Source organism: Ranitomeya variabilis, chromosome 3, assembly GCF_051348905.1.
Source record: "Ranitomeya variabilis isolate aRanVar5 chromosome 3, aRanVar5.hap1, whole genome shotgun sequence".
NCBI lineage: Eukaryota > Metazoa > Chordata > Amphibia > Anura > Dendrobatidae > Ranitomeya > Ranitomeya variabilis.
Window position 1 is genome coordinate 617039619 of NC_135234.1, and position 22567 is coordinate 617062185.

At 41.7% G+C, this 22567-nt stretch overlaps 1 protein-coding gene and 1 long non-coding RNA gene across 4 annotated transcripts in view; both read right to left on the minus strand.

The window, feature by feature from the left end:
• Positions 1-1513: 1513 nt before the first annotated feature.
• The window catches only part of ZC3H13 (zinc finger CCCH-type containing 13), a 95018-nt gene continuing 73964 nt past the window's right edge, over positions 1514-22567 (minus strand). For all 3 annotated transcript variants that reach the window (XM_077297373.1, XM_077297372.1, XM_077297374.1), the window contains 2 exons: positions 14710-14873; positions 1514-2119 (listed from right to left, as the gene is read on the minus strand). In XM_077297373.1, coding sequence (XP_077153488.1) covers positions 1958-2119; positions 14710-14873 — 326 coding nt within the window. In that variant the 3' untranslated portion in view covers positions 1514-1957. The remainder of the gene's footprint in view (positions 2120-14709; positions 14874-22567) is intronic.
• Positions 4864-5248, minus strand: LOC143818436 (uncharacterized). The gene is made up of 3 exons (XR_013224544.1): positions 5183-5248; positions 5003-5088; positions 4864-4915 (listed from the first exon to the last, which is right to left on the minus strand). It is a non-coding gene; the product is annotated as an uncharacterized LOC143818436 (long non-coding RNA).

Sequence of the window (22567 nt, forward strand, 5' to 3'; positions counted from 1 at the left end):
CAGGGCTCCTCGTCACCCCATGATTGTGCAGCAGGGGTGCCTATAGGGAGCCATCTCCCTTTGTCAGATGCCTTACATGCCACTATGTCCAGTCTCAGCACTTGCAGCAGCAGCCTGGCTAACATCCGTCTACTGCTGAGAGTGAAACAGGCACAACTTGTGAGCCCGCGCCATCTCTGTGACATAACGGTGCATCAGGTTGCAGCAAACACCCCGCAATCTGGTCATAGTCAAGTCATTTTGCAGGAAAGAGTTAATGCATGTGTTTTTTTTCCTTCTATAAAAATTATTCTTCGATATTATTTTGCTTATCAAATATTCCTGAAGTTTCACTTTAAAGGAGTATTCCCAGCTCAAGGATCCCAATATGATGTAGTAGGTATAATAATATTAGCTAATACCTCCGATTAGAAATGTAATATAGTTCTTCTGATAAGCTATGTTGCTTACACCATGCACAGGGCATTGCAGTAGCTGAAGTATCCATGGTTACAACCACTAACTCACTATATCAGTGGTCGTAACCATGGATGCTAAGCTACTACAATGCCCTGTGCATGGGGAAGGTGACATAGCAAATCAGGACTATACTACATTTCTAATTGGAGGTTTTAAAATGAGCTTTTTATGCGCTCTGCTCTGGCTGGACTCCTAAAGTGCTCTTTTTAATTTGAGGATTATGTAGCAGTTTTTACATGAATTTTCATAGTACACACACGTGACTCATCAGGTCTAAGATATTAATTTATGTACTGTGAAATCTGGTGACCCATTCATTTTTTTGGGGAATAACTAGAATCAGAATTGAAGGCTGCAGAAATCAGATATATGCATACTCTCTATTTATATTCCCATATTGTTTATGATGAATTGCTGGCATTTTAATCAAATCTACATATACAATCCAGTCTCTTACATGGGGGAGATAAAGTCTTTTTACCAAGTAAAGGATAAGTGGATTTTCTCCTTCACTTTTAAAAGGGAATCTGTCAGTGGATTTTTGCTACGAGACTTGAGAGCAGCATAATGTAGGAAGAGAGACCCCGATTCCAATGACGTGTCACTTAGTTTACTGGATTCAGCAGTTGTGACACAAGTGTTTTTAGATTCAGAATGTAGCAGAGCTGAGAAAGCTGCCCCTGCCCACACCAGGCTCTATATATACATAGTCAATAGACAGTGAGCTGCTTACCGTAGGTGGAAGCAGAGTCAGACCTGGAGACATGCAGCAGCTAGTTACAGCAATGATAATGTCCTAGTGATAAAACCTTCACTGTAGGTAACAGCACATAGCTTGATAAGTGACACATCACTAAATTCTGTGTGTTAACCCCCTACCTCATGCTGTCCTTGGATTACATAAATCCTGCTGACAGATTCCATGTAAGTATGCCTTACTGTGTGCAACTTTCAACAAAAGTTTTAAGAACTTGTTTATGTACCAAAATATTCAATCCCAATTTTAAATGTAAATGGCTGTGACAAACGATCCAATAACCACATTAAACAGAACTTCCACTTATAGTGTTTGGCTTTATCGGCAACACAGGCTATGATGTAAACCCAACAGGTCCCATTGCCACCAACATGTCTGTCAGGTGCCGCTCACATCATTGTTTGATGAATCAGTCACAGCTTTGAGTTTTGCTTTCCTGCTCCTATGATGGAACATAATAAAGCTACTAAATTATATACAAAGTCAGCAATGGCAGGTAAAAGGTACAGAGACACATGATATCTACACTTTTACAATTGATCGTGTATACAAAATATCTGACAATCTACAGCGAATGGGTTTCAACTTTTTCATTTTGTGTATAAAAAGAAACAAAAACTAAACATTTATTATATTCCTATACATAAAACAGCCAAATGTCAAGAAATTAAAAAAAAAAAAAAATTTCTAACAGTTCTCTGAAATAAGTTTTAAAGCTGAATAATGATCAGTGATCAGTCTTCAGGAAACACAAACTTCAGGCTGCTTATTTGCTGCAGACAGTTTGCATTCATCAGTCTTTTCCTGACTTGAGCCAGTTCTTCTCCTGAAAAGACGCAAGCTCAGCCTCAGAAGTTCACTGTCGACCAATGGAGGATTGGAATAAGTCTGTTTCACAGTGCCCTGGGAAAAAAACAAACACACACAATATTTCAGTTTTACTGAGGAGCAGTCACAAAACAAATTAAGACGAATCACCTATATTTAAAGGGAATCTGTCACCAGGTTGAAATCCAAGAGAAGCATTATATAAGTGACATCCTGATTCCAGTGATGTGTCACCTGTTGGTCTTCCTGGTGTAGTTTGATAGAATCCCTGTTTTTTTCCGCTGTAGATGCAACAGTAGTCAGAATGATGAGCTGTGTATAACCTCGCCCACACCCGATTGGCAGCTTCCTGTGTATAATGATCATTGTACACAGGAAGCTGCCAATCAGTGGTGAGAGCAGGGTTACACATATTAGGCTAGGTTCACATTGCGTTAGGGCAATCCGTTTAGCGCTAGCGCTTGCGGATTGCGCTAACGCAATGTTTTTTTAGGGGCCGCGTTAGGGGTCGCGTTAACGTCCCCGCTCTCGCAGATCCCCCATCTGCGAGAGCGGGGAACGGACCTCGGGCGCGCTGCGGACGCTGCAAGCAACGTCCGAGGCGCGCTACAAAAGAACGGCACATCGCTAGCGCGAGCCGAAAAAAGGCACGCGCTTGCGATGCGCTAGAGGGAAACTTCACTTTGCTGTCAATGGGCACGCTAACGGACCCGTTGCACGGCGTTAATTGCGACATTTTCGCCGTGCAACGCTGTCCGTTAGCGTGCACACATTAACGTAATGTGAACCCAGCCTTAGCAAGACTGGCCTGCACTAGAGACATAGTCAGGTAGTGATTACCTACAGCTGATAAAACACTGATTGTATTGCAACTACAGCACATTCCGCTTAACAAGTGGCATATCCATGAAAACAGGCTCTCTTACCTTATATTATGCTCCTCTCAGATTAACCCCTTCAGCTCTGAGCCAGTTTTCAGCTTTGTGACCAGCCAAAATTCTGACCAGTGTCACTTTATGTGGTAATAACTCTGGAACAATTCAACAGATCCCAGTGATTCGGAGACAGTTTTTTGACACATTGTACTTTATGTTAGTGGTAATAAATTTGTTGAAATTGCTTACGTTTATTTGTGAAAATTTTGCAATTGTGCAGAAAATTTTCACAATTTTCATACTTTTATGCCCTTAAACCAGAGGTATAGTTAATAAATAACATTTCCCATATCTCTACTTTACATCAGCATCATATTTTAAACATTTTTTGTTAGGAAGTTAGAACGGTTAAAAGTTTATCAGCAATTTATCATTTTTCCAACTAATAATTTCCAAAACCAAAATGTATTTATTTATTTTTTTAGGGACCACATAAAAAAATTAAGAAAAAAATTCAGAATTTTACCTTTTCCCATAAAAATGTTGCTTTAGTCCCAAATTGTGCATTTTCACAAGGGTACCAGGAGAAAATAGACAAACAATTTTCCACCACATATGGGGTAGAACAAATTGTACTGACGTACGGGCAGAGTTTGGAAGGGAAGGAGCAATTTGACTTTTAGAGCACAAAATTGGATGGAATCAAGAATGAAAGTCATGTCATGTTTGCAGAGCCATTTTGAAAACTAAATCCATCAAAGAATTTATCTAGAAGTGTGGTGAGCACCTTGAACCCACAGATGCTTCACAGAATTTTGCAAGGTTGAACAGTGATAATGAAAAAAATAAAAGACTTTTCCCACAAGATTTTTTTTTTTCTCTCGAGTAAGCAGATATCCCACGTATGGTGGGAAACTACTGTTTGGACACATTGCCGAGCTCTGAAAGGAAGGAGTGACCTGTGATGGACTGATCTGCGAGCGTCCCATGTCATGTTTGTAGAGCCCCTGATGTGCCTAAGCAGTGGAAACCCTCTACCAATTGACCCCAGTTTGCAATTGATTTAGGAGTGTTTTTTTACTAGTATGTGAATTTAATAATGTGGTGGTAGAGTAATGGATTAGTCGTACACTTTGAAGCAGTCTTTTATGCTTAAGCCAGGTTTTACATTGCCAAGTGGTGTCTTTTCTTATCTCCCGTTTGTAACACATGCACAGTCCACCTTTTTTGCGACCGTCCATTCCTTGCAGTTTGGGGGGACCTCGCTGGGAAAAAGTTGCCCTGGTACAATATAGGCACCTTCAGTTCCAGAAGTAATGGGGCCCACTCCTTCCTGACCATCAAATATTAGGACCTTGACTACTACCTCCTGGCACTTAAGGTAAGTACCCGGTCAGGTCTGTACATCGTGATAATGTAACACCCCAGGAAACCGGTTGTTACAGTGGTATTGCTTTCCTCACGGGGATGTCATTCTTGTAAGCGAGGAAGGATCCCTTTAACAGGTATTAAGCACATACAACACCGTTCTGACTCCAGGCCAAGGGGGAGCTCTACACCCAACTTCAGGGGAGCTGCCCTCTCTGGTCAGGAGGAGGAGTCAGTTGCTAGGCAGTTGGAGTTAAGACAGTTGGTGAGAGGAGAGCGAGGAGTGAGGAAGGAAAGCTGGGGCCGTGCAGACGAGTGATTCTGCAGCTCCTGGGAAGGAAAAAGAGCAGAGCAACTTGTAAAAAGGTTATAAAGAATATGTACACTGGCGCCTAATCACCTGAAAGGGTAGAGTTGAGTGCTGCGGGAGCTGCAAGTGGTTGCAACAGGTTCTGTGCCAACCCTGTTAAAAAGAACAACCAAGTAGTAAAAGATAATTTGAACCACTGCGCTACCCAAGATCAAAAAAACAAAACAAAAACTTACTTACTTGTTAAGAAGTCAGTTTTTGTATATAAGAGCCACCTATTCCTTTAGGAGAGAGGTTGAACCTGATTGTAGTATGTTACTGAAAGGGATATCATAGAGTCAGTGAAATTGATATTAACAAGATCGTGCAGGTAGATAATCACGAATATTGTATATAAACACTTACTTATTGTGTGAGGCTGTATGTGCTACACTTAAGGTGTTCCTATGTGGATTCTGATGTTAATCCTTCCACAGGTTTAGAGAATAATTCTGAGGGAAAGTAGTAGATTGTATATTATAGAACATAGATATCCTAACAGACCTCAACCTTATGTTAATAATGATATCGATTCAGACCACTTACTGCTTATGTTAAGCTCTGACGGCTGCACCTGGAGTGCTTGCTTGCCGCAGTCTGGTGAACCGATACTGATAAGGAGAGGGATAAGGTGGTAATGTGAACAATCTGTCCTAGAACTTTTAGAACTAGCAGTGCCAATAGAATAAAGCTATCCGTTCACTCACCATATACTTTCTGGAGTAAGCGCTTATCCTGAGGTGCATGTAATGTTTGTAGCGCTGATTCCGTCCGGCAATTGGTGGTGCGGGCAGTGCCAGGGGTTTCCTGAAGAGTCGCGTACTAGTGGGAGCGCAGGAGCGCGGGAGAGCACCAGCGCCTCGCGTGCCCCGGCCGGAAGCAGCGCTGAGGACGCGGTGACAAATTGGGGGCGGAGCTGATGTGACGTCACACAGAGTAAGGACGGGTGCGCGATGGAGACAAGCTGCCTACGCGTTTCGAGGGTTAACTTCCCTCTTCGTCAGGGCTATGTCTCCATTATAGGGACCCGTCCTTAAATAGCCGCCTGATTACTAATTGAGCGCCCTTTGGAACCCCTAATTGATAATTGGCACAATAATTTAAGCTAATTGCCCACATTTAGTGATCCCTGATTATCAATTAACATAATAGTTTGAACTATAGTTGCCGGATGGTAGATTATTACATCTATTGCCGTCAATTCAGAGCTACGTGATAGAATAGTGAAAAGAGACTTGGGGCTCTGTATAGTAAAAACGATAAATATCCCTACATGTACCATTAGAAATTTTAATAATAATAAAAACATCTTTTATTAATTTATAGATTAAAAACTACTACGCTTGGGATAATATGAATTAAATATAGAGTTAAAATTAATCTTTTAAAAGCAAACCGGAAATATATAAAAATATAAAAATAACCGGATATCCCGTCTGTGCAATTCCCTATATTTATTAAAAACCTATAGGGATTAGCAAGATTTTAATATGGATAAAAAAAATTTTGTAATCATAACGATATATACTAATGTAAATGACTAATGAAAAAATGGTGGATAAAACGAAATTATGATGTATAACTAAAAATATATAATAGTAATAATCTCCAATCTCACAACCTGCTTACATATCTCCGCTAATGTGTGTAATGAGGTTATAGGGGGGGTTAGGGTTCTTAAAAAGCATATAGTTCTATTTTTTGATTTAAGCCAGTCGGAGCCAGACTGTCTAAGGTGAATATCCACCTGGACTCCACCTGGGACATGGCTTTTATATAGTCCCCCCTCGAGAATTGCGTGGGACCACCTGGATGCCCCAAAAAGAAGTTCCACAGATGGAGTGATTATGTTGTTCCAAAAAAATGTCGGGATAATGGATGTCCTATGAACCCCTTACTAATGTTATTAAGATGTTCATTAATCCTATCCATCAATCTTCTTTTTGTACGGCCTACATAGATCTTTCCACACGGGCATTTTAGTATATAAATGACCCCTGTGGTTTGACAAGTAATATAGTCATTGATGAGATATTCATTCATTTCATTGGTGTCCTTGAAGCTGGTGCAAATCTCTTTTTTAATAGAAACTCGTCTACAGCATGTGCATTTGCCACATGGCATGAAACCTTGTAGTTTTACTTTGGGATCAGTTAGACGTGTTTGTTTTTTGTTATTAGGATTTTTTGTGGGAATTACAGATTTCGTGGTTGGTGCAAGTAAGAGTCCTAGGTTTTGTGCTTTTGTATAAACAAACTTAGGTTTTGAAGGTAACAGATTGCCAATACACTTGTCCCCCTTCAGAATGGGCCAGTGCTTGTGAATGACGTTTTTAAAACGTCTGTGACCTGAATGAAATTGCGTTATTATTGGGACTTGCCCTATTTGTTCGTGTATAGTAGGGGGATTGCAGGTAATTGTGGTTTTGTGGATTAAGGAGTCCCTTGGTATGGTTTCTACTTCTGTTCTTGTTTTGTTTAGAGTGGATATATCATAACCTTTTTCCTCAAATTGTGCTACCAAGTGGTCACTTTCCTTACGATAATCCTCAACTTCTGTACAGTTTCTTCTAATCCTCAAGAATTGGCTTTTTGGGATATTAGAAAGCCAAACTGGCAAGTGGCAACTGCTAATATGAATGCAGCTGTTTGAGTCCACTTGTTTGTGGAAGCCCTTAGTAATTAATTTGTTCTGTTCTACACAAATTGTTAGGTCCAAAAAGTTCTTCTCCACATACTCCAATTCCACACAATATACCCCGGTATCGGTTCGCACTAATGGGAGAACCCAGTCTACTACATCCATAAGGGAGGGAGAGACTATTAATGACTCCCATAATAACATACGGACCACATTAGGGCAGGATCCATTGGGTCAAGAACCGATAAATATCGCTACCTCTAACAGATATGCCCAGCTATCCTTACGTGGTGAAGAACCAGCTAATAATGAAAGTTGGGAAGTCTCTACCCCCACGAGTACCAGTCAACCTCCACATAGGGTAGAACCCATTAGGCAAAAACAAGTGCGGACATTCTTTACCAAACAATCGAATCCAATTAATAAAAAAGTACAAGGTAATAATTATGGGAACTCAGCCGCCAAATCCACAAATGGCACCCATAGTAACACCACCAATAATAGAAACAAAAAAACGTTAAGACCCAGACCAAATACAAGTACAAATAAGGATTTTTTTCGGGCACTAGGCGCAAGACCAAAAGAGGTAAGAGAGGAGGGTCACTCTCCCAAAAGAAAATAAGTAAACAAACAACTACTAGTACCCAAAAAATCTTCAACCTTAGCTCATATATATTGACACAGAATGAACAAACACTCCTACAAAAAGGTTTAAAGTTCGCACCAACAGCTAAAGCCAAACCCTTCAACCTATATATAAGCGTAAATTTTTTTTTACGAAATCTAGCTCTTAAGAAATATTTCCTCAAAAAGAGCAATGATAACCCAGGGACCGCTATTTCTACTCTGAATCAGCTACCCATGGAGTATGTTCACACCAACTTAGCTTGTCCATCCATGTTCAATCCCCTTAATGAGTACTCCAACTCATTTCGGGCCTTCGAAACTATGGTAACAACAGATATCAAAAAAATGTACAAAAAGAATTCCAAATACGCTCCACATAACTTAAACCCTAGCGAAAGGAATGCTATCATCCAATTACAGGAGAACAACAACATTATAATCCGCCCGGCGGATAAGGGGGGTGGTATTGTCGTATTGGATTATATGAAATACCACAACAAATCCCTAAACCTGTTGGGCGACACAGTTACATATAAAAAAATGACAATTGATCCCACATCAAAATTTATGAAAGAGCTTAATACATTGGCTATAAAAGGGAAAACTTTAGGTGTCTTAAATAAAGAATACCAGTTTATAAACAACAGAACCCCTCTACAGCCATATTTTACCATATTCCAAAAATACATAAGAGTACAGATAACCCACCAGGAAGACCCATCATATCGGGTATAAACTGTTTAACAGCTAACCTATCCAGGTACGTGGACACTCACCTACAGAAGTGCATGCCACTACTACCTGCGTATTTAAAGGACACCACACACACTTTACAGATTCTGGAAACAATAGAATGGAAAAGTGGCTTCATCCTAGGAACTCTGGACATCAAGTCCCTTTATACTGTAATTGACCCACTAAAGGGTTGTCAATCAGCAGAATTTTTTCTTAATAATCTAGGCACCTAAAAGAACACACAAATTCAATTCATAATTGAGGGTATTGAGTTCATTCTAAAGCATAACTATTTCCTATATGAAAAACAGTATTACCTGCAAACACACGGGACCGCTATGGGTACGCGGTTTGCGCCCAGTTTCGCAAACTTATATGTAGGCAAGTGGGAGATCGAGTTCATCTACAAGGACAGTCATCTCCGGAAAGGCCTACAAATCTGGCACCGCTTTATAGATGACATCCTTTTTATTTGGAATGGTTCACTAATAGACCTACAAATTTTTATTTCCAGTCTCAACTCCAATAATTATGGACTGGAGTTCACGCCTACCATTAGTCATACCAGCGTAAACTTTTTGGACCTAACAATTTGTGTAGAACAGAACAAATTAATTACTAAGGGCTTCCACAAACAAGTGGACTCAAACAGCTGCATTCATATTAGCAGTTGTCACTTGCCAGTTTGGCTTTCTAATATCCCAAAAAGCCAATTCTTGAGGATTAGAAGAAACTGTACAGAAGTTGAGGATTATCGTAAGGAAAGTGACTACTTGGTAGCACAATTTGAGGAAAAAGGTTATGATATATCCACTCTAAACAAAACAAGAACAGAAGTAGAAACCATACCAAGGGACTCCTTAATCCACAAAACCACAATTACCTGCAATCCCCCTACTATACACGAACAAATAGGGCAAGTCCCAATAATAACGCAATTTCATTCAGGTCACAGACGTTTTAAAAACATCATTCACAAGCACTGGCCCATTCTGAAGGGGGACAAGTGTATTGGCAATCTGTTACCTTCAAAACCTAAGTTTGTTTATACAAAAGCACAAAACCTAGGACTCTTACTTGCACCAACCACGAAATCTGTAATTCCCACAAAAAATCCTAATAACAAAAAACAAACACGTCTAACTGATCCCAAAGTAAAACTACAAGGTTTCATGCCATGTGGCAAATGCACATGCTGTAGACGAGTTTCTATTAAAAAAGAGATTTGCACCAGCTTCAAGGACACCAATGAAATGAATGAATATCTCATCAATGACTATATTACTTGTCAAACCACAGGGGTCATTTATATACTAAAATGCCCGTGTGGAAAGATCTATGTAGGCCGTACAAAAAGAAGATTGATGGATAGGATTAATGAACATCTTAATAACATTAGTAAGGGGTTCATAGGACATCCATTATCCCGACATTTTTTTGGAACAACATAATCACTCCATCTGTGGAACTTCTTTTTGGGGCATCCAGGTGGTCCCACGCAATTCTCGAGGGGGGGATTATATAAAAGCCATGTCCCGGGTGGAGTCCAGGTGGATATTCACCTTAGACAGTCTGGCTCCGACTGGCTTAAATCAAGAAATAGAACTACCGTATTTTCTGGTGTATAAGACGACTGGGCGTATAAGACGACCCCCAACTTTTCCATATAAAATATGGAATTTGGGATATGCCCGCTGTATAAGACTGGGGTCATCTTATATGCCCAGTCATCTTATACAGCGTGTGGTTCCCAGGGTCTGAAGGAGAGGAGACTCTCCTTCAGGCCCTGGGATCCATATTCATGTTAAAAATAAAGAATAAAAATAAAAAATATGTATATACTCACCCTTCCGAGAAGCCTGGCTCTTACCGGTGTAAGCATCTGCCTCCGTTCCTAAGAAATGCAGCATGAAGGACCCTCGATGATGTCACGGTCAGGTGACTGGCCTGTGATTGGTCCGTGACCGCTCATGTGACCAGTCACCTGACCGTGACGTCATCGAAGGTCCTCCACGCTGCAATTCTTAGGAACGGAGGCAGACGCTTACACCGGTGAGAGCCAGGCTTCTCGGAAGGGTGAGTATGTACATATTTTTTATTTTTATTCTTTATTTTTAACATGAATATGGATCCCAGGGCCTGAAGGAGAGTCTCCTCTCCTTCAGACCCTGGGAACATCCAGGATCGCTCCCTGCACATGCCGTACCTGGCGTATAAGACGACCCCCGACTTTTGGGACAATTTTTAGGGGTTAAAAAGTCGTCTTATACGCCGGAAAATACGGTATATGCTTTTTAAGAACCCTAACCCCCCCCCCCCCCTATAACCTCATCACACACATTAGCGGAGATATGTAAGCAGGTTGTGAGATTGGGGATTATTACTATTATATATTTTTAGTTATACATCATAATTTCGTTTTATCCACCATTTTTTCATTAGTCATTTACATTAGTATATATCGTTAGGATTACAAAAAATTTTTTATTCATATTAAAATCTTGCTAATCCCTCTAGGTTTTTAATAAATATAGGGAATTGCACAGACGGGATATCCGGTTATTTTTATATTTTTATATATTTCCGGTTTGCTTTTAAAAGATTAATTTTAACTCTATATTTAATTCATATTATCCCAAGCGTAGTAGTTTTTAATCTATAAATTAATAAAATATGTTTTTATTATTATTAAAATTTCTAATGGTACATGTAGGGATATTTATCGTTTTTACTATACAGAGCCCCAAGTCTCTTTTCACTATTCTATCACGTAGCTCTGAATTGACGACAATAGATGTAATAATCTACCATCCGGCAACTATAGTTCAAACTATTATGTTAATTGATAATCAGGGATCACTAAATGTGGGCAATTAGCTTAAATTATTGTGCCAATTATCAATTAGGGGTTCCAAAGGGCGCTCAATTAGTAATCAGGCGGCTATTTAAGGACGGGTCCCTATAATGGAGACATAGCCCTGACGAAGAGGGAAGTTAACCCTCGAAACGCGTAGGCAGCTTGTCTCCATCGCGCACCCGTCCTTACTCTGTGTGACGTCACATCAGCTCCGCCCCCAATTCGTCACCGCGTCCTCAGCGCTGCTTCCGGCCGGGGCACGCGAGGCGCTGGTGCTCTCCCGCGCTCCTGCGCTCCCACTAGTACGCGACTCTTCAGGAAACCCCTGGCACTGCCCGCACCACCAATTGCCGGACGGAATCAGCGCTACAAACATTACATGCACATCAGGATAAGCGCTTACTCCAGAAAGTATATGGTGAGTGAACGGATAGCTTTATTCTATTGGCACTGCTAGTTCTAAAAGTTCTAGGACAGATTGTTCACATTACCACCTTATCCCTCTCCTTATCAGTATCGGTTCACCAGACTGCGGCAAGCAAGCACTCCAGGTGCAGCCGTCAGAGCTTAACATAAGCAGTAAGTGTTCTGAATCGATATCATTATTAACATAAGGTTGAGGTCTGTTAGGATATCTATGTTCTATAATATACAATCTACTACTTTCCCTCAGAATTATTCTCTAAACCTGTGGAAGGATTAACATCAGAATCCACATAGGAACACCTTAAGTGTAGCACATACAGCCTCACACAATAAGTAAGTGTTTATATACAATATTCGTGATTATCTACCTGCACGATCTTGTTAATATCAATTTCACTGACTCTATGATATCCCTTTCAGTAACATACTACAATCAGGTTCAACCTCTCTCCTAAAGGAATAGGTGGCTCTTATATACAAAAACTGACTTCTTAACAAGTAAGTAAGTTTTTGTTTGGTTTTTTTGATCTTGGGTAGCGCAGTGGTTCAACTTGTAAAAAGACTGAAAGGAGGAAGGAGCAAAGGCGAAGTGAAGAGCTGGAGAGAGAAGTTGTGACTGAACTTTCTCCACGCTGAGCGCATATACCGGTAGCCGGAAGACCGAGGTTGTGGGTGTAACTTCATGCCCCACGGCACAAACCGGCAGACAGCTAGAATTTAAGTTACCTGTCCACCATTAATACCCGAGGACACAGTAACAGATAGAGCCCGGGTCGTGATAGAGATCCTGTAAAAAGGCTTGAGTTACCTGTCGTACGGCTTAGTGTCCTACCTAAAGGGGGACAGAGAGAGAACATGAGGACCTTGTGTGAGGCCTAAAGCAGCAAGGGACTACAACAACACAGTGCTAGAAGGAAGGCTTCCAACTCCACCTGGTTAGAGGGAGTACTGAGACGCTTCCAAGCCAGCCGGACCACCACCAGCACCTGTGATCCGGTACCCTGGGCTGTGGCTGCCTGAATCATACAGTAAAGAGGTAAAGAGACTGCAACCCTGTGTCCACCGTTTCTTACTAAACCACCTATCACCATCTTCATGTATTACACTGGGAGCCCTGGGGACCCAGCTACACCTGTGGGAAGCCATACCATCCCTGCTGCCATAACATCACCCCAGTGGACCCCTTTAAGCAGCGTCGGTCACCCCTGACCGAATACCACAGGTGGCGTCACAAACTTTTATTATTCAACTAACCCCATTAAAGACCATCCTTTTAACATGGGCGCCCAGGACAATGGACCAGGCCGCCGCCCCATGACACATCCCTGACACATAACGAGTACCCCACGGCCCTGGCGAGCATTTCAATAGCACAAAAGCATTATAAATCGCCATCTGTACAATGAGAATGTCAGCTTCTTGTACCACACCTTAGCATTTTGTATGGCACTGTAGGGCTGGAGGACTTGATCAGAGAGAGAGCAACTCCACCGATGTTCTTGTTGTACCCCAGGACACAGTTTGGCTTGGAGACTTGTACTGTGGTGGAGGTGCTGCCATCACAATGTATGATGGTCAAGAAAAAAAACACATCCATCTTGTCGTTGTACTTGACCACCAGCATGTTGCACTACCTTGAACTCTGCTCCCGCCCTTTCTGAGCAGCTGCCCAATTAGCGTCTTAGGGAGGCCTTTCTGATTTTTGCGGACAGCACCGCATGCTGCGGTACCTCTGACATGGATGTTCTTGAAGAGTGGGACGTAGGTGTAGAAGTTTCTATGTAGAGGTGCAGAAAAATTCTGAAGCTACACTAAATATAAACCGCAGTGAATAGACAGTCAAATAAAAAATTACTGGATTTTAGCAGAAAAAAAAAAAACTGTACTATAAAAATTTTCTACTAAAATTCTGAAGCTACCCTAGATTATTTTTACTAGGCGGACATCAGTAAATACAATTGCTGAGTGATCGCAACTGATGCAAACTGTAATTCTACGTTTTAGCAAAACACAAAATACTGTAGTTATAAGCTAATTATTACAGTACATTTTTACTACAGATTATGCTGCCCTTAAATCTACACTATTTTTTACACTTTTTGAAATAAAAAGTGTTACATCTGCAGCGGACTTTGATCGGTGGGTTGCAACACTGATCAGAGCACTACTGTGGCCGCAGGCTGCACACACAGATACTGCGAACGCTGAAATGGAAACCCAACATAAAAAAAGAAGTCCTGGCCAAAAATTGAGCATGGATGCTGATCAGTGATGTGCGTCACTGATCAGATCTGAAAGGCTGCAGAGCGGGGGTAGTAAAAATTTAAAAAATTGATTGAGAAAAATCGCTCTGTGCCAAAAATTATGCACAAATGCCTTGTCCTTGATTGGCTCCTTTAATTCCAGAACTGTCAAGTTTAACGGAGATACATGGAAAGCAAGTAGTTGGTGCACTAGCCTGTATTACCAAACCAACAAACGCTTGTGTTTGGTTTGAACAATCAATTTTTTCCTGACTCCATTTAATTCTCTCTCCAACAATATAAAGTCAATATTAGTGTGGCTATAGATGGATTGTCACAATGTAATGCACACTGACATACATAACATTTAAACTGGAAATATCTGCCTGCCGCTGCCTCTAGGGGGCATTCTCTGCATATATATCTAATACATACGTAATGTACAAATCGCTGCCATTAGGAACAATAAAAATACATATGCAGCAAAACAGTAATTGCAGGAAGAGGAGTTTTTGTACAGGATTACTTAAAGTTAGTCCACTTACCTTCTCATTCTGCACAAGTTGCTTGCGAATTGCCAGGTCCCGCCTAGAACACAGGGCTTTGCAACAAGGACCGAGATTACTGAGTAAGCCGGCTCGCTCTTGCCTCCGTGACAGTGCAGACATATTCAGTGCGCCCAGCTCATGTTCAAATAGGTTTTCGGCTTCTAATGAACAGATATACAACTCAGTTATATGGGAAAAAATTAAGTAAAAATACATTTTATTCACATTTTATAAAAGTTACACTTGCTTTAAATTTGGATTACATTAATACTATTTGAAGGTAATATTGCGATCGACACCCATTCCACGATGCAGGAGTCCGGTATTTCCAGCCATTATAATATCACATCCATTTGAAGTTACTAGAATATCGGTAAAGGACTTCACTTTGTGGAATCCTTTTCTGCATATCCTGCTTAAAGACTCATTTATAAGAACTGCTATCTTTGTTACCTAGACAGCCACGATATAAAAATGTCAAAGACTGACCGTCACTTCCAAACAGAACAGGTGCAAGCTAAGAATACACATCACTCTCTCCCTCTATATATACATACATACATATACACACACACATATGTGTGTGTGTGTGTGTGTGTGTGTGTATATATAAAAATATATATATACTTACATACATAGGAAGCAACACTGACAATCAATTTCACATGCTGTTGCGCAAATGGAATAGGGGAGGGTATTCATTTTATAGTGCAGATAGAGACCTGGGCACAACTAAGGAAGTGGGGGTTGGGGTTAGAACAATTAATAATTTAAGAAAGAATAGAGGTACAGAGAGATACATAAAGTGCATGTATACTAATGCCAGAAGCCTCGCCAACAAAATGGACTAATTAGAATTAATGTTATTGGGGCATAATTATGACATGGTGGGGATATCTGAAACATGGCTGGATGAGAGCCATGACTGGGCTGTTAACTTGCAGGGCTATAGCCTTTTCAGAAATGACCGAATGGATAGGCGAGGGGGAGGTGTGTGTCAATATGTAAAATCATCCTTAAAACCCATCCGGCGTGACAATATAAGTGAATTTAATGAAAATGTAGAGTCCCTGTGAGTGGAGATAAGGGGAGGGGGAAAAATAATAAATTACTGATAGGGGTTTGTTATAAATCTCCAAAAATAATGGAAGCAATGGAGAATATCCTCATAAAGCAAATAGATGAAGCTGCGACTCAAGGAGAAGTCATTATTATGGGGGACTTCAACTACCCTGAAATAGATTGGGGAACAGAAACCTGCAGTTCCAGCAAAGGTAATCGGTTTTTGACAACTATGAGAGACAATTACCTTTCACAACTGGTTCAGGACCCAACAAGAAGAGGGGCACTGCTAGACCTAATATTAACCAACAGGCCAGACCGCATATCAAATATAAGGGTTGGGGGTCACTTGGGGAATAGTGATCACAAAATAATACGTTTTCATGTATCCTTTAATAAGATGTGTAGTAGAGGGGTTACACGGACACTAAACTTCAGAAATTTCCAACGGATGAGAGATGATCTTGGTGCAATTAACTGGGACGATATCCTGAGACATAAAAATACACTAAGAAAATGGGAGACGTTTATTAGCATCCTGGATAGGACCTGTGCACAGTATATACCGTATGGGAATAAACATACTAGAAATAGGAGGAAACCAATATGGCTAAATAGAGCTGTAAGGGGCGCAATAAGTGACAAAAGGAAAGCGTTTAGAGAATTAATGGAAGTAGGTAGTGATGAGGCATTAAATAAATACAAAAAATTAAATAAATTCTGTAAGAAGCAAATCAAGGCAGCGAAGATTGAGTCAGAAAGACTCATTGCCAGAGAGAGTAAAAATAATCCCAAAATATTCTTTAACCCCTTAATCCCGTATGACGTACTATCCCGTCAAGGTGACCTGGGACTTAATTCCCGGTGACGGGATAGTACGTCATACGCGATCGGCCGCGCTCACGGGGGGAGCGCGGCCGATCGCGGCCGGGTGTCAGCTGCCTATCGCAGCTGACATCCGGCACTATGTGCCAGGAGCGGTCACGGACCGCCCCCGGCACATTAACCCCCGGCACACCGCGATCAAACATGATCGTGATGTGCCGGCGGTATAGGGAAGCATCGCGCAGGGAGGGGGCTCCCTGCGGGCTTCCCTGAGACCCCCGGAGCAACGCGATGTGATCGCATTGCTCCGAGGGTCTCTTACCTCCTCCTCCCTGCAGGTCCCGGATCCAAGATGGCCGCGGCATCCGGGTCCTGCAGGGAGAAAGGTGCCTTACCGAGTGTCTGCTCAGTGCAGACGCTGGTAAGCCTGCACCGATGTAAGTGAGATCGGTGATCTGACAGAGTGCTGTGCACACTATCAGATCATCGATCTGTGATGTCCCCCCCGGGACAAAGTAAAAAAAAAAAATTTCCACATGTGTAAAAAAAAAAAAAAAAAAAATTCCTAAATAAATAATAAAAAAAGATATATTACCGTATTTTCCGGCGTATAAGACGACTTTTTAACCCCCGAAAATCTTCTTAAAAGTCGGGGGTCGTCTTATACGCCGGGAATCGTCGTGTACGCCGGTGTATATGGTGGGTGGGGAGGGGGAGTGATCCTGATGACGAGGGGGCGTCTCACAGGAAAGTGAGTAATCCCCATTACCTTATCCTAGCGGTGCAGCGTGGGGGTGTCAGTGCTGGGAGCGGCGGCAGCTGCTGTGTTCTGGTGCGGCGGCTCCTCTTCTGTGTGGGGCCTCTGTGCTGTGAGGTGGCGGCGGCAGCGGCGTATCTTTATCCAGTTGGGGCTCCTCCGGCATCTCCTTAGCCCTGGAGGCCCCGCCGCAACTCCATCGGTGCAATGTGGTGGCCTCCGGGAAAATGGCCGCTGCTCAGATTCAGATCTCGTGTCCCGAGATTTCGGGACGAGATCTGAATCTGAGCAGCGGCCATTTTCCCGGAGGCCACCGCATCGCACCTATTGAGCTGCCTCCGGGAAAATGGCCGCTGCATTGCACCGATGGAGTTGCGGCGGGGCCTCCAGGGCTAAGGAGATGCCGGAGGAGCCCCAACTGGATAAAGATATGCCGCCGCCACCGCCACCTCACAGCACAGAGGCCCCACACAGAAGAGGAGCCGCCGCACCAGAGCACAGCAGCCGCCGCACCAGAGCACAGCAGCCGCCGCCGCCACTCCCAGCACTGAGACCCCCACGCTGCACCGCTACGATAAGGTAATGGGGGATACTCACTTTCCTGTGAGACGCCCCCTCGTCATCAGGATCACTCCCCCCCCCCCCAAAAGGCACATATTCACCGGCCCTATAAGACGACATAGGGTGTATAAGAAGACCCCCGACTTTTAAGAAGATTTTATATTTTAACTGGTAAAGTTGGGGGGTCGTCTTATACGCCCAGTCGTCTTATACGCCGGAAAATACGGTATTCCCATAAATACATTTCTTTATCTAAATAAAAAAAAACAAAACAATAAAAGTACACATATTTAGTATCGCCGCGTCCGTAACGACCCAACCTATAAAACTGCCCCACTAGTTAACCCCTTCAGTAAACACCGTAAGAAAAAAAAAAAAAAAACGAGGCAAAAAACAACGCTTTATTACCATACCGCCGAACAAAAAGTGGAATAACACGCGATCAAAAAGACTGATATAAATAATCATGGTACCGCTGAAAACGTCATCTTGTCCCGCAAAAAACAAGCTGCCATACAGCATCATCAGCAAAAAAATAAAAAAGTTATAGTCCTGAGAATAAAGCGATACCAAAATAATTATTTTTTCTATAAAATAGTCTTTATCGTATAAAAGCGCCAAAACATAAAAAAATGATATAAATGAGGTATCGCTGTAATCGTACTGACCCGAAGAATAAAACTGCTTTATCAATTTTACCAAACGTGGAACGGTATAAACGCCTCTCCCAAAAGAAATTCATGAATAGCAGGTTTTTGGTCATTCTGCCTCACAAAAATCGGAATAAAAAGTGATCAAAAATGGTCACGTGTCCGAAAATGTTACCAATAAAAACGTCAACTCGTCCCGCAACAAACAAGACCTCACATGACTCTGTGGAGCAAAATGTGGAAAAATTATAGGTCTCAAAATGTGGAGACGCAAAAACTTTTTTGCTATAAAAAGTGTCTTTTAGTGTGTGACAGCTGCCAATCATAAAAATCCGATATAAAAAACGCTATAAAAGTAAATCAAACCCTCCTTCATCACCCCCTTAGTTAGGGAAAAATAGTAAAATTAAAAAAATGTATTTATTTCCATTTTCCCATTAGGGCTAGGGTTAGGGTTAGGGCTCGGGTTCGGGCTAAAGTTAGGGTTAGGGCTAGGGTTAGGGCTAGGGTTGGAGGTAAAGTTAGGGTTGGGGCTAAAGTTAGGGTTTGAATTACATTTACGGTTTGGATTAGGGTTGGGATTAGAATTATGGGTGTGTCAGGGCTACGGGTGTGGTTAGGGTTACCGTTGGGATTAGGGTTAGGGGTGTGTTTGGGTTAGGGTTTCAGGTAGAATTGGGGAGTTTCCACTGTTCAGGCACATCAGGGGCTCTCCAAACGCGACATGGCGTCCAATCTCAATTCCAGCCAATTCTGCGTTGAAAAAGTAAAACAGTGCTCCTTCCCTTCCGAGCTCTCCCTTGCGCCCAAAAAGGGGTTTACCCCAACATATGGGGTATCAGCGTACTCGGGACAAATTGAACAACAACTTCTGGGGTCCAAGTTCTCTTGTTATCCTTGGGAAAATTAAAAATTTGGGGGGCTAAAAATCATTTTTGTGAGAAAAAAAAAAGATGTTTTATTTTCACGGCTCTGCGTTATAAACTGTAGTGAAACACTTGGGGGTTCAAAGTTCTCACAACACATCTAGATAAGTTCCTTGGGAGGTCTAGTTTCCAATATGGGGTCACCTGTGGGGGGTTTGTACTGTTTGGGTACATCAGGGCCTCTGCAAATGCAACATGACGCCTGCAGACCAATCCATTTAAGTCTGCATTCCAAATGGCGCTCCTTCCCTTCCGAGCTCTGTCATGCGCCCAAACAGTGGTTCCCCCCCACATATGGGGTATCAGCATACTCAGGACAAATTGGACAACAACCTTTGGGGTCTAATTTATCCTGTTACCCTTGTGAAAATACAAAACTGGGGGCTAAAAAATCATTTTTGTGAAAAAAAAAAAAGGAATTTTTATTTTCACGGCTTTGCGTTATAAAGTGTAGTGAAACACTTGGGGGTTCAAAGTTCTCACAACACATCTAGATAAGTTCCTTGGGAGGACTAGTTTCCAATATGGGGTCACTTGTGGGGGGTTTGTACTGTTTGGGTACATCAGGGGCTCTGCAAATGCAACGTGACGGCTGCAGACCAATCCATTTAAGTCTGCATTCCAAATGGCGCTCCTTCCCTTCCGAGCTCTGTCATGCGCCCAAACAGTGGTTCCCCCCCACATATGGGGTATCAGCGTACTCAGAACAAATTGGACAACAAATTTTGGGGTCCAATTTATTCTGTTACCCTTGTAAAAATACAAAGCTGGGGGCTAAAAAATCATTTTTGTGAAAAAAAAATATATATATATATTTTCACGGCTCTGCGTTATAATCTGTAGTGAAACACTTGGGGCTTTAAAGCTCTCAAAACACATCTAGATAAGTTCCTTAGGCGGTCTACTTTCCAAAATGGTGTCACTTGTGGGGGGTTTCAATGTTTAGGCACATCAGGGGCTCTCCAAACGCAACATGGCGTCCCATCTCAATTCCAGTCAATTTTGCATTGAAAAGTCAAATGGCGCTCCTTCCCTTCCAAGCTCTGCCATGCGCCCAAACAATGGTTTACACCCACATATGGGGTATCAGCGTACTCAGGACAAATTGCACAACATTTTGTGGGGTCCAATTTCTTCTCTTACCCTTGGGAAAATAAAAAATTGGGGGCGAAAAGATAATTTTTGTGAAAAAATATGATTTTTTATTTTTACGGCTCTGCATTATAAACTTCTGTGAAGCACTTGGTGGGTCAAAGTGCTCACCACACATCTAGATAAGTTCCTTAGGGGGTCTACTTTCCAAAATGGTGTCACTTGTAGGGGGTTTCAATGTTTAGGCACATCAGGGGCTCTCCAAACGCAACATGGCGTCCCATCTCAATTCCAGTCAATTTTGCATTGAAAAGTCAAATGGCGCTCCTTTCCTTCCGAGCTCTGCCATGCGCCCAAACAGTGGTTTACCCCCACATATGGGGTATCAGCGTACTCAGGACAAATTGTACAACAAATTTTGGGGTCCATTTTCTCCTGTTACCCTTGGTAAAATAAAACAAATTGGAGCTGAAATAAATTTTGTGTGAAAAAAAGTTAAATGTTCATTTTTATTTAAACATTCCAAAAATTCCTGTGAAACACCTGAAGGGTTAATAAACTTCTTGAATGTGGTTTTGAGCACCTTGAGAGGTGCAGTTTTTAGAATGGTGTCACACATGGGTATTTTCTATCATATAGACCCCTCAAAATGACTTCAAATGAGATGTGGTCCCTAAAAAAAAATGGTGTTGTAAAAATGAGAAATTGCTGGTCAACTTTTAACCCTTATAACTCCGTCACAAAAAAAAATTTTGGTTCCAAAATTGTGCTGATGTAAAGTAGACATGTGGGAAATGTTACTTATTAAGTATTTTGCGTGACATATGTCTGTGATTTAAGGGCATAAAAATTCAAAGTTGGAAAATTGCAAAATTTTCAAAATTTTCCCCAAATTTCTATTTTTTTCACAAATAAACGCAAGTTATATCGAATAAATTTTACCACTAACATGAAGTACAATATGTCACGAGAAAACAATGTCAGAATCGCCAAGATCCGTCAAAGCGTTCCAGAGTTATAGCCTCATAAAGGGACAGTGGTAAGAATTGTAAAAATTGGCCCGGTCATTAACGTGCAAACCACCCTCGGGGCTTAAGGGGTTAACTACATAAATAGTAAGAAACTAAAAAATGAAAGTGTTGGCCCCCTTAAAAATAGTCTGGGTGAAATGGTGGATGAGGATCAGGAAAAAGCCAATATGCTAAATGACTTTTTTTCATCAATATTTACACAAGAAAATCCCATGGCAGCCAATATGATCAGTGATAACAAAAATTCCCCATTAAGTGTCACCTGCTTAACCCAGCAGGAAGTACGGCGGCGTCTAAAAATCACTAAAATTGACAAATCCCAGATGGGATACACCCCTGAGTACTGCAGGAATTAAGTACAGTCATTGATAGACCATTATTTTTAATCTTTAAAGAGTCCATAATAACAGGGTCTGTACCACAGGACTGGTGTATAGCAAATGTGGTGCCAATATTCAAAAAGGGGACGAAAACTGAACTCGGAAATTATAAGCCAGTAAGCTTAACCTCTACTGTGGGTAAAATCCTGGAGGGCATTCTAAGGGATGCTATACTGGAGTATCTGAAGAGGAATAACCTCATGACCCAGTATCAGCACGGGTTTACTAGGGACCGTTCATGTCAGACTAATCTGATCAATTTCTATGAAGAGGTAAGTTCCGGACTGAACCAAGGGAACCCAGTAGATGTAGTGTATATGTAGTGTATATGGACTTTTCAAAAGCTTTTGATACGGTGACACACAAAAGGTTGATACATAAAATGAGAATAATGGGGATAGGGGAAAATATGTGTAAGTGGGTTAAGAGCTGGCTCAGGGATAGGAAACAAAGGGTGGTTATTAATGGAGCACACTCGGACTGGGTCGCGGTTAGCAGTGGGGTACCACAGGGGTCAGTATTGGGTCCTCTTCTTTTTATCATAATTATTAATGACGTTGCAGGGGGCATA